The sequence below is a fragment of the Pecten maximus genome, unplaced genomic scaffold (assembly GCF_902652985.1).
Source record: "Pecten maximus unplaced genomic scaffold, xPecMax1.1, whole genome shotgun sequence".
NCBI lineage: Eukaryota > Metazoa > Mollusca > Bivalvia > Pectinida > Pectinidae > Pecten > Pecten maximus.
The window spans coordinates 1-13,199 of record NW_022980816.1 but is presented as its reverse complement, the minus strand read 5'-3'; the positions used below and the strand labels follow the sequence as shown (position 1 = coordinate 13,199).

The window sequence follows — 13,199 nt, the reverse complement described above, 5'->3', positions numbered from 1 at the left end:
GGGGCCGCGGTGGCCGAGTAGTTAAGGTGTCCCAACACTTTATCACTAGCCCTCCACCTCTGGGTTGCAAGTTTGAAACCTACGTGGGGCAGTTGCCAGGTACTGACTGTAGGCCGGTGGTTTTTCTCATCTCCCAGGCAGCCATCTTGGATGTTGACCATATTTGTGTCGCCTTCAAAAAGAAGGTGACATATATAGGTATCATTATGTCGTCAGCAGCAGTATTGGAAGGATCACAGCTGCTTCCTTATACAATACTGTAGATGGACTATTTTGGTGTTTTCAAATTTTAAAGAATCATAATTGAACCAATAAGTGCAATGATGATCTTAGCACGGTCAGGTTATATTAGGTGTAATTAGTACAGTCAGCACAAATGGTGAAGGAATACAATTCATTGACTCGTGCCCTAACTGGGACTTGAACTCATAATCTGTGGCACCTGATTATCTAGCTAGAAATACCTGCATCTTATACCACTGAAACAACAGCCACATTCTTAAAAATAACTTTTCAATGGTGCAGTGATGGTCAGCTCAATACCCTGACATGATCATACTGACAAATTGTCTTTAAGAAGATATAAATGAATTACTGGATCATGATGTAGATGTACTGTGTATATACAATATGTACATTGTATTTAATTTTCAGTATGTTCTCTGCTGAATACTGGTAGAGTAAATGTACATATTTTTACACAAATTTTTAACAAATTGGAGGATTAATTAATTGGCACATGAACAATAATAATAAATTGTAATTGCTACTGTATCCTCCTTTTCATATCATAAGAATAATTGCAGCCATGTATATTTCTTTTTTTCATTTTTTCCAGAAAGTGTCGTGCAGACATCTTGAATGCTGTAGACAATTATGCTGTCCTGTGTCTAGATATTGTTTGGTGCTATCTCTGTCTTAAAAATGTTGAGGACTTACCCGACGCAGGTAAAATCTTAAAATGTTGAGGACTTACCTGATGCAGGTAAAAATCATTAAAAGGTTAAAGATAGACTAATCACTTGATGTATGTAAAATCATTTAATACTGTTTTATTTGTTCTATATTATAAAAGAGTGGCCAACTTACCTAAATCTGTTAGAGCATCTTGGTACTAGATCACTGAAAATATAACCTGATTTTTCTTTCGTTTTATTCAGAAATAGAAAAAAAAAAAACACTATCAGATTTTTGGACCCTTAAATATTAAACAAAAAAAGATTGTATTGAATTTCTTACAAACATGATGACATTAGAATTTTTTTAATACCTTTATACCAGATATCGGTTTAAAATACCTTTTCTGATCTCTCAGTACCTCAGTACTTTAATTTGTGTTTTGTTTTTCAGCCAGTCGGCTACATGCCAGTGAGGAATGTTTTCAGAGGACTTATGGCAACAACATGGAGAGACTGCTAGCGGTGAAGGTAGGTGTTGGGATTTTATAATGCAATAAGTATTTCTGGGTTTGAAATTCAGAGAAAGTGTCCTTTGAACAAATCATTGATTATGATATATATATATACATGTGAACCATGCACTATAATGCTGGATAGAACTTGTAGAAATAAGAATATTTAAACCCTGGACTAATGGCATAACAAAATAAATTATATAAATGTGCATGTATTACTCTTTCAACACCACACACAATATGTGCCTCAAAACGTTGGTGTACCTGGTTTGTTTTTAGCCCACCATCATCTTAGATTTTGAGAATTGAAGTTTGTTATCACCATTTCTTGAAAAGTACTGGAGAGGTATTCCTCAAACTTCATGTGAAGGTTCCCCTTTGTCCCTAGATGTGCCAATATAATTTAGATGTTTGATTAGAAAAACAAAATGGCCCACTGGGAGCCATCTTTGATTTTGAGAATTGAAGTGTTTTATATAGCTATTTCTTAAAAATAAAAAGCACTGGAGAGATATTCCTCAACCTTCATGTGAAGGTTCCCCTTGGTCACTAGTTGTGTCAGTTCAATTTAGATTTTTGATTAGAAAAACAAAAAGATCAGTCTGACATAGAACCAGTAAAGATGATTCATTGGTGGGTGACAATTGTGTTGTAGGGAGGTTCTGGGACCGAGCTTGCCCTGTTTATTAGGTTACATTGTGTTGTAGGGAGGTTCTGGGACCGAGCTTGCCCTGTTTATGAGGTTACACCTTCTGCAGGGTATAGTGGCCTTCCACCAACACGAGATTCAGGAAGCCAACAGATTACTCGGGAAGGTAGTGTGAAGTATTACCTGTCAATGTTATCTCTGTTATTTAATTTACTATATATCAATTGCATTTTATCAGCACAATATCCCTTAATTAGTGAACCTTTTAACCTTGATCACAAAAAAAATTACAAATTGAAATTTATTGACCACAAGTATCTTTAAGCACTGGATATCTTGAGAAAATGTTGTCTTGAAGGACTTGTAATCTAGAACAGCTTTGAAAAAGGGTTAAAACAGTTGTATTTATTTTATTTTTGCTCATTCTGTTTTCTTTAGGCTGAAGAAGAGCTACAAAGGTTGACTGTTGATGGAGACAAACTTACTCAAGGTAGAACTTTTTAAAGAAATTGTTATTGGTACCTCAAATCATTTTACCGTGGAAGCTTGACAGATGTGTTTGTTCAAATTTTAGCTGACAAAAACAAAGGCAAATGAGCTTTAATAAAAAAATTGCATTAGAACCAGATTTAAGTTTACAGAATTGGTATGAATCATACAGGCATATTTGGACTTTTGTTTTCTGTGTTGCAGTGATACAGATGGGCTTCAAGGAGAGGGAAGGACGATTAGCTCTTAGAGTAACCAATGGAAATGTGGAGGCTTCAGTCCAATACATCATGAAAAAGCGTGAGGTAACATATTCACTTAATTAGGAAATTATCACAAACTATGGTAACCGTTAAGATAAATAGGCCTCTTGTATGAATATTTCTAGTTTTCTGTGGCTTCCTTTGCTACCTTATTCTGTAAATCCATCCATCATCTGATGGTAGGCTATTCAAATCGCTCTATGTCTGTGGTCTGTCGTTTGTCTGTCGTCTGTCAATCCATAAACAATCCTTGTTATCGCTATTTCTTGAAAAGTTCCTCAAACTTCATGTATAGGTTCCCCTTGGTCACTAATTGTGCCAATTTAATTTAGATTATCGATCAGGTATATAAAGCAAAATGGCAGACAGGCGGCCATCTTGAATTTTTTAAATTGAAGCTTGTTATCTCTATTTCATGAAAAATACTGGAGGGATATTTCTAAAAGGTGATGAGTAGGTAAACCCTTGATCCATAGTTGTGCTAATTCAATTTAGGTTTTTATCAGAAAAACAAAATATCCCACACAAGGCCATCATGGATTTTGAGAATTGAAGTTTGTTATGGCCATTTCTTGGAAAGTACTGGAGGTATGTTTCTCAAACATGTATGTTCCACTTGTCCTTGTTTTCAGATTAGTAAGAGGAAAGAAGGGAAAAATAGACAGATCAGTGTGATATAGAACCAATAAAAATCATTCAATGGTGGGCGTCAATATCAGCCCTGAATCCTTGGTTCGTTGTCTCTCTGTAAACAATCCTTGTTTTCGCTATTTCTTGAGAAGTATATTTCTCAAACTTCACATGTAGGTTCCCCTTGGTCCCATGTTATGTCAGTTCAATTTTTGAATAAGATTTGGAAATCAAAATGGCTTATAGGCAGCCATCTTAAATTTTTAGAATTGAAATTTATTATCGATATGTCAGAAAGTTCATCTAAGATCTGTCTTAGACTTCTTATGTAGGATTTCCCATGTTATCATGTGATTAGGGGGTAGAAACATAGGCAAAAGTAGAGAAAAGGTAAGTCTTTCATAGGGCAGAAAAAAATCATTCAAAGGTTTGCACCAAGGGCCTGTTCGTTTATGAGGACAAACTGGTTCTTCAGTTTTTCAATGTAATATTTCAAACATATATCTTGAAGGACCTGCAAATGCTAATACAGGCCTTGGAAGTCTTTGTCAAGGCTCGTCTGAAAACAATATAAAATTGCCAGGTCCGTCTATATTTCATAAACAAACAACCAACCGTTTGGATCACAAAAATGAGAATGGCGCAAGATTCTGGGATCTCTTGTTATGCCCTGCCACAAGTGTTATTTCTCAATAACAATGTACATACTAACCTTGTTCTTCTCGAATGTTATGAACACGTTCAGCAAGCTAGGTCATTGTTTTGTATGATTTGTTTTAAACAAATGTGATGTTTAATTTGTTTCAGGAGAAAAAGGAAATAGCTGAAAAAGTGGAAGAGGAGAGACGGAAGAAAAAAATACAAAAAAGATTAGGGTCAACTGCAAAGGGGGATAAGTATGTATTTTAGCCCTAAATTAGTCAAAAAATCCCTTAAATTTGCCTTGTTTTTGTCAAAAAGTAACGGAGATTCTGTCTGTCTTAAGAATCTTCATTTCTGGAAGACCTATTGTCAGGATATTCACACTTTGTTACAGGGTAAATGTGGACACCTATGAGATGTTACTGTCCATGGGCTTCAGGAATGGGGCGTCTGCAGAGGCACTTCGCCAAGCCAATAACGACCTTAGCTTAGCCTTAGAGGTGAGTCATCTTACAACATGATACGCTAGAGAAAACATGAGTCTGTAACACACTGGTTTGTTAGAATCTGCTTTCATTGGAACTACTTGTAACTTATTATATATCAATACAGGTGCTAAACACTAAAAGATAAAAAATAATATTGATATTGTTGTTTCTGTATTATCACCTGAACCCTTAGTCCACGGGTTGCTCATACCTCTGAAATATTCTAGATCATTACCCCGTAACTATGATACAATTGCTTAAGTTTGCCCTGAATGACTCCAATTTTCGATAGGCCCTTAAACAATAAATTGTTTAAATCAAAATTATACTATCATACTTGGTTTCCAGGTCTCTCATGTCCCTGTCAACCTAGCTTCATTGTCACATAGTTGAGATCTTCAATGAAAATGTTTTTTGCTGTGACTGATTTAATGTCTAGCTGAATGATCTTAACAGGTCAGATGGGCCTTTTGTTTTCTATTCCTGGTAATGGATTCCATTTCAGGTGCTACAGAACCATCCTGAACTGTTAGATCTGCCCGACCCCAGCAGTTCCTCGGTACCTATCACAGACGACATGCTCGCTCAGGTAAACTCTGACTTTGGGAGAACCCAAATCTTGGCTGTATTTGTTTGGTCATGTAAATTTAATTTAAAAAAATGCTCAGGTTCTGTTTTATTTCAGTTCCAGTTAAAATGTCATGGCTTTAAAACTGTTATTCAATAAAGATGTGAGTATGTTATTAAAGGGTGGTTATGGTCCTATGAATGTATTACTGATAGCTTGTCAGCAGTAGCAATGCACAGTCTAGCTAGATCTTGAAACCATTTGTAAATAACACAGTTATCTCCCTTTGAACACTGACACAGAAGCATGAAGTATATTTATGACCTGAGTTATGAAGTATGTGGACATTTTGACATGAAATGAATATCAGAAAACTTTTGCTGTGATAGAAAATAATGATTGAGAATACTGATATGCATACATACACCATACATACTTTTTTCTGGTGAAATTTCATGCTATAATTGTGACAAACAGTCTATTCTCTCACTTAATTGGCCCATTACAATGTGCATGTACTTACAATTACCTGTATGTTTTAGCTGTTACAATCTAAAGAATTTCCCATTTATGTGATTATAACTGTAGGTAATATCGATGGGATTTGAGAGTGATATGGCAAGAAATGCTCTACAGAAACACAGTGGCAGTATTGAGAGGGCAATAGAAGATTTGATCAAATCTGGAGGTGTGATAGCGAGTCCCAATGGCGAATCATCGTCTTCAGCATCTTCATCATCATCTGGAGGTATGTAGTATTACAGGCATGAACGGATGGTTTGTTAAATTACTGATTTTAAATCTATTTAACATACAAGGAACATTGTTACAGGGGTTGGATAATAGAATTACCCTTATGGTGACTAAAAATGATCAGAACTACATTTAAAAGATATACAAAGTGTGGGATTATAATGATATTTTGGTATATTTCAGTTAAAATCCTACAAAAATCAGGCAAAATTCCAAATGTGAGGCCTACAGGGTCAGTAGTCTCCCTTTGATGAAGGCAGAGCTATCCAAGTTGTTGAAATTAAATTGTAAAAATTTCAAGATATATTTGGTTCATAAGGTATACATTGTATTACTTAAACCAGTTATAGTTCACCTGTACAGGATGACCTCGGCTCAATAATTAGCTCAAGGGGCCTTCAATTGTGGTATTGGGCCATTTGCATGTTGGGAGGGTTATCAAATTTGCTCAAATAAATTACATTGACCTAGTTTTGAAAAAAAATTAAATGCATGTATTTTGCCATTTGGCGATCCACGTCAATGACTGAACTGAAATTGGATTGTCATGAATACAACATGGGTATCTATATTATATCTTCATTGTTACCAATAATTTATTTAAATATTGATTGTTTGTTAAATTATTTAAATATGATTGTAAATTTTCCTTGTTTTGAACATAACTCTTATGAAAATAAATTTTAATGTTCCCCTGTTCAATATAAATATATTTATTACCATTAATTAAAGAACATCAGTGTTTTGGCTGATTTGGGAAATTGTGACATCACAAGACATATTGCGTCATTGATATTCCTGTTGACGTTTTCATTTTTCTTTCGTCAGCTACTTCACCATATGAAGATAGCAGGAAACAGAAAGAGGTCCTTGACGATCTTGTGTCGGACATCGCAAAAGACGAAGATGACTACCTAGATTTAACGCTACATGATGAGGCCGAGTTCTTGAACCAATATAAAACCCTGCTGGAGAGTATTAAAAGCTGACATTTATATGTGTGATGTTCCTGTTACAGTCTTCAAATTGACATTTTATAATTTACCATGAGGTGTGGTAGTTCATGTATAAGGGTGTAATATATAACACCATATTTGACCATATAACTGCAAAAGCAAATACGAGATGTGCTTAATAACACCAGCAAAGTGTTGGGAGAGAAATCAAAATATATTTTTAGAGAAAGAATATCTTTAAAGCTATTTTGGATACTCTTTCCCCAAAGAATTATCAGGCTGAATTGATACATTAGTGAAGTAAGCATTTGAAAATTTCTCACAGATTTTGAATTTTTAAAAAATTATTGTTGAAAAATATATTAAATTAGCAATTAATTTCTTTAAAAATGTGTCTTTTTATATAGAATTCCACAGAAAGTACTTGTTACATTATGTACATGTAAACAGAAATATATTTTAACTTATTAATTGAAATGTTTAATATTTTTATCAATATTAAATTGTTACTGTGGCATACAGATTAAAATATGCAGTTCTATGTTATATTTTTTTTTTTTTTTACTCGAGACTTTTAAAGATGTGGATTAATGACTTACCAGTAATTTGACTATGAACAATATATAATTGAAATAAGAAGAGAAAATTCTCCCTAAGGAGAAATTCTCCAAGAACCAACGTCCTGCAGAGTTCAAAAAGATGCTTTGTTTCATCGCTTGGTTAATAACAAAATGGAGCCATTGATAAGAAATTATTCAGATGTCAATATTTTATAATTAGGATCAATTTGACTTCTGATGTTAGGATAATTAAACATCAAGGTGATTATCTTTAATTAACGCTTATAGACATTGTCATCAGTGCAAATTGTATGTAAGATCAAGTTCACTTTCAATGGAGAACAATTTCTTAAATAAAATACATTTTACATCCATTTACATATACTGAATGTAAAATTGGTGACAGACTTTCTCCCTGAAATATTTTTTTTTCACGAGAGTTTTGACAAAATCTCTTCATATTAAAACAAATTTAATTTTAAATCAACTCCAACAAGCCACAAAGGGATTTTTTCTAAACATTTTGTATAAATTGTACAACTGAAACATTTTATGGTGTACCTATCTAGAGATTTTCATGGAGCTGTGCTACACACGACAGATATGTAATTATCTCCCCTTAGTGGGATCGTCAATGACATATGACGTCACCTTTGTCCCGACATCGATTATTGGCATTTGACCATTAAAGTGCCATAAATCAAGTCTAGTTTTCGCAAGTCAAATTCGTCAAGTATTAGAAACAGTGTGTCGATTATAAATCTAGACAGCGGATTCTACATAATGGCAAGTTCATGTTCCAAAGCAGACGACTCAAACTTGGTTGTCTATGTTGTAACATGTGTGACGAAAAAATGCCCCACATTGAATACATACTATTAGACTGTGTGTTGTGTAAGTTGCAATTTACTGTCAAATTTAGAGTGTTAGAATTACTCGAGTCTGGGGATTTGGAAGGATTCACAGAAACTCGCAAGTGTTGCAAGGAAACCGAAAGAACACTTCTTAGAATTAAAAGCTCACTGATTCTCAATTATCTAAAACACCACATTGAATTCAGAATAGCACAAGCTGAGGAAAATTAACATCCATGGAGGACCAGCAAAACAGGCAGGACCACATCTCGGTGAAAATGGACAGAAGAAAATGTCCAAAGAGAATTCAAGAAAATAATTGTGATTGACAAACGAATATGATAAGGACGAAAGAAAAAGTTTGTGGACAGGAAATGACGTACACACGAGCCAAGGACAGAAGAGGCTGAGGTGGAAGCGGGCATTAGAAACATGCCCAATAGCGTCGGTGTACAAGAATACAAGAATTCACAAGGGTTTAAGGAAGATGTCCAAGCAGATGGTCGCTAAATATGACGTCACAAAATCACGTGATCTCACGATGTTTGGTAAGTGTAAAGCTAGTGCATCACTTTGGACGTGCCCCATCATCTCCTCATGTGAAAAGAGCATAGGGCATTGTTTGTAAAAAGACTTTTAATCTAGAACCTCCTGTCAACAATACCAAGGACCGATCACCTACCCCTTGTTCGAACACAGATACTCCAAATCCATGGAAGATAATAGAACTCAACGCTTTAATAATTAAAATGTTGTAATAACTTGTGCCTAATCCTTTTTTTCTTTGATTTATGGCAATGGAAATATGTTATTTCAAACCCAACGTTTCCTGTTATCTCGACCGGCACAATCAAATCAAAAATCATACAAAGTGAAACTTATCCATATATGTAATTGGAAGTCAAAAACAACAAATCCGTTCAAAATATACTCTTTTCACCTCAAACAAACCTTCCTCGAATTAACAGATTGAAATTGGATATTAAAAAATATTCGCAACAATGTTGACTTATAAATTCAAAAGTCCTTATAAAAGCATCAAATAAACCCCAAATATTTTGTATCGTCTCTTTGATTTAACTAAATGTTTCCCTTTGTGGGCATTAGTCGTAATTATATAAATTCTGAAAACATTCATTGGAAATGTTAACCAGCGCCGAGTTCACTTACCAACGAATGTACATGTTATATTCAACCATAGACATTATTAAAAAAAATAAAACGAAAAAGCACTCATTCCAGTTTAAAACCGGATATGTCACTTTCTGGTGGATCTGTAAGTTTATCTGATGTTGAGCTGGCATGTGCGAGATTGAAATAAATGTCACCATGTACAGGTGGGATAATACCTTTTTAGCAAAGACCTAAAAGATCCTTAAGGAAATTTGACATCAGTGACACTTTAATTTCAGTGAATACCCTTTAATTTGATCGTCCTCGATGGATTGTTAGTGACTGTAATCTTTTTCACCTATCCCGTATTTGAAGAATATTTTTAAAGGCTCGGACTTCCTGTACTGAAAGGATTGAGTTTTATTGTTTTACCATCGTCAGCTCTTTCTTATCAAAATTCCTTGAAGTCCGGCACTTCCTGGTTTTGTAGTTCTAGAAAACATGGTACCCTGTCTGCGTTGTATTGCGGACACTGCCCATCCAATCGGAAGATGAAAACATGTCTGACTGTTTTGTTGCTTGAGTTCCCTTCAGTCTATAAATATCCTCTTTCCAAATAGTTATGAATGATTTCTTTAAATGGTAGAGACACGTGCTCCGTAAAGGAAGATCCCGTTGCAGGCCAGTGCAACTGTCTGGATAGCACATTACTTTTGCTACTGCACCAAAACTACCAAACAAGCAGCCATTTCACAACTGCCATATTTGGCAAAAGTTTCCCGCCACATGTTCCAGACCGTATTTCGCGATCCTAAATCATATATTGAAAAAGTTATATGTAATTTACTATCTACTAATAGTATGTATCGGTTACACGTGATATGGGGGTAAAAAGTACCTTTGGTGAATACAAATTGATTGTTTTGATACTTTTGTTTTCTGTTAACCTTTTGTTTATCAAAACTTTTCATTTCCCTGGCCTGGATCCCTGTCATTTCGTTTCGTTTTCGGAAATCTTGAGCTTTGAATATGAATCACGAAATGCACACACATCTTGTTTACGTTTGTTGAATGTTTTCCCCTTCGATTCCATCTTTGTATCCAAATTCTTCTGACCTTTCAGCAGTTTAAGGTTTTGTCATTTCCTCCATCCCATGTTTTTCTTACATATTTCTATTTGTATTTTCCCTTTGTTTTGTTTTTTGTTGTTGTTTTGTTTTTGTTTTTCATTTTTGTTTTTGTTTTTGTTGTTGTTGTTGTTTTCATCTTTCAAACTGATTATAACCAGTTGCTACATGGCTACGTTTACTACGTACTACGCCCGATTTTTAACAGATTGTGTTTGATGAAGACCTGTAATTTTCGCTTCTCTATGATACACTGCAATACGAGATGATCTTGTATTACAGTGTATCGTAAAGCATCATAGAGGAGTGGAAATTACAAGTCTAATTTTAATTAGATTGATGAAATCCCTTTGTCTTCCATAGTTCAAACAAGGCGTGTCGTCTGTCCTCAGACGCATTACATGTACACTTTTGTACTGTTTTTCCCGTGCACGTTTTCACGTCATACTTATGGACAGCTTCTCCATAGTTTCTTTGTCTCTGTAATACTTCCTTCCACGGTTCTGGATTCGTCGTCGTCTGCGTGATTGACGTTTTTCTTCTGTCTGAAGTGTTACCGGGTTTTCCTTGTGTTTATGCTGGGATCCTTGTGTGTTTACCAGCTGCTCATTTCTGAACATGTTTTTGGTTTTGTTTTCGTTTGACGTTTTTTTCTGTGGTTTACTAATGCTTAGTCCATTGAACTTAATTAACGAGTCACGTGAACTATCCGTGCTCTATAATCGCTCTGTTCAGTACATATCGTGATTTCCGTGTCGTCTTCTAAAATTTAGCTGCGATGTTTTAAATGCATTAAATAATACAGTGGATATAATATGATGTCTGATGTACATTTATTTATCTTTTCTTTACTTACCAATCACTGCTTACCCATATTTTACATATGACCCGTGTCGCGTAATACGGCATTGCCCGTTACATTATTTTACCCGTGTCGCATGTATTGCCCGTTACATTATTTTACCCATGTCACGTGCACTGCCCGTTGTATTATTTTATTCGTGTCACGTGCACTGCTAGTTATATTATTTCACCTGTCTCATGCACTTACCGTTAATACTTTACCCGTGTCACGTGCACTTGCCTGTTACATTATTTTACCCGTGTCACATGCACTGTCTGTTATATTAATTTACCCGTGTCACGCGCAATTCATCCGACCTTTTTTGACAATACGATGAATCACCGAAACGAACCGAATCGGACCGAAACAAACAATCTAAAAGGTATTTCATTCTTTTAAAATGGCATTTTTAAAAACATGATTTGGTAAGTTTAATTTTGTTCCTATGATAAGTATATGTTTTTACTGTAGAAACTGGCATGATAGAAAGAACCAACTTCATGTCACACCTCACGGCTTACTGCGCTCTTTAATATGAAATGTAGAGACCATAATTAAAAATATATTAAATTTGTTTTAACTACGGTTACATCAAGCAGCACAGTATTGTTAACATTTGTTTATGCCATGTATGGAGAATTTGTTGATAAGTTGTAAAATAGATAGAAAATTATATGCTTTTGTCTCCGGAGAATTTGTTCTGTCGGGTTCTTACACTTTATTAGAATGCACCGGAAGTTAAATATCAAAATGGCGATCGCGTACATAGAAACGTATAAACTGCTGTTGAAAAATTTGTGATTTCTCTGCAAAGGTACAGTTCAGTGTCTTAAGAACATTTTACTTATCTAAATTGTGTACCATATTTTATCAGAAACGTGCCATTACATTTCTTGTCATTGACACACTTCTGTGATAAAGGACTTCCTTTGACAAAAGGTTGACACGTTCATTTTGCTTGATACTCGATAGGGCTAATGAATATGTACAGTAACAGTATGTGCGGCATTGTCATTGTATCAGTGTAGGGTTAGACATTCTTGCTATGAAAACGAATTGGAAAACTTGATGTTAAATAACATATGGTATCATTTTTTAAACTTTTTTTTTAACAGTTTTCATTCTACAATTACTTTGAAAGAGGAAGTGTATGATGTTAAGAACTAATCATGGCTGGGGAGATGCACCAACTGGCTCAGGTATGTTTATATAGTAAATAATCACAGGAACCTGAAATATTCTTAGCCTTGTAGATACTATTTGGACCTTTCCTGTGTATATAGCACTGTCATGGGTTTAAGGGGTTAGATCAACCTCTTCTGTGAGAAAGATTCCATGTTAATTTAAAAAATTAACAAATTTGTCATGAAACTACCATATGGTATTCATTTGGGAACTGTTAAATATTCCTCTCCCATTGATGAATTGTACATATTGTTTTCCGATTGAATCCATCATTATATTGAAAGAATGTGGTTTTTTTTTTTTTTTTTTTTTATTTGTTTATATTCCATTTTTGTTTTGTTTGAATGTATGATTATGTAGTGGAACAATAAACTTCTCCATGTTATTGTTTACAGACCAAGATAGGATGTGCCATCAGGGAAGCAGATCCTAGAAAACTGAAGTTGTTACTCCAGCAAGGAGAAGATCCTCACTTTAAGGACAGGGTAGGTTTATATATGTATATACACTAGTACAGGGTAGGTTTATATATGTATATATATATACACTAGTACAGGGTAGGTTTATATATGTATATATATATACACTAGTACAGGGTAGGTTTATATATGTATATATATATACTAGTACAGGGTAGGTTTATATATGTATATATATATACTAG

At 34.6% G+C, this 13,199-nt stretch overlaps 1 protein-coding gene and 1 long non-coding RNA gene across 2 annotated transcripts; both read left to right on the top strand.

Moving 5' to 3' along the window:
- Positions 1–838: 838 nt before the first annotated feature.
- On the top strand, positions 839–7,792 carry LOC117319727 (NEDD8 ultimate buster 1-like; the record flags this gene model as incomplete). The annotated part of the gene is given in 10 exon segments (XM_033874482.1): positions 839–948; positions 1,351–1,427; positions 2,122–2,229; positions 2,502–2,553; positions 2,757–2,857; positions 4,253–4,341; positions 4,482–4,587; positions 5,081–5,164; positions 5,732–5,891; positions 6,725–7,792. Coding segments are annotated over 10 exon segments (1,048 nt in total), but the record flags the coding sequence as incomplete, so codon positions are not given.
- Positions 7,793–11,935: 4,143 nt separating this feature from the next.
- On the top strand, positions 11,936–13,025 carry LOC117319726. The gene is made up of 3 exons (XR_004530810.1): positions 11,936–12,164; positions 12,466–12,549; positions 12,931–13,025. It is a non-coding gene; the product is annotated as an uncharacterized LOC117319726 (long non-coding RNA).
- Positions 13,026–13,199: the final 174 nt, after the last annotated feature.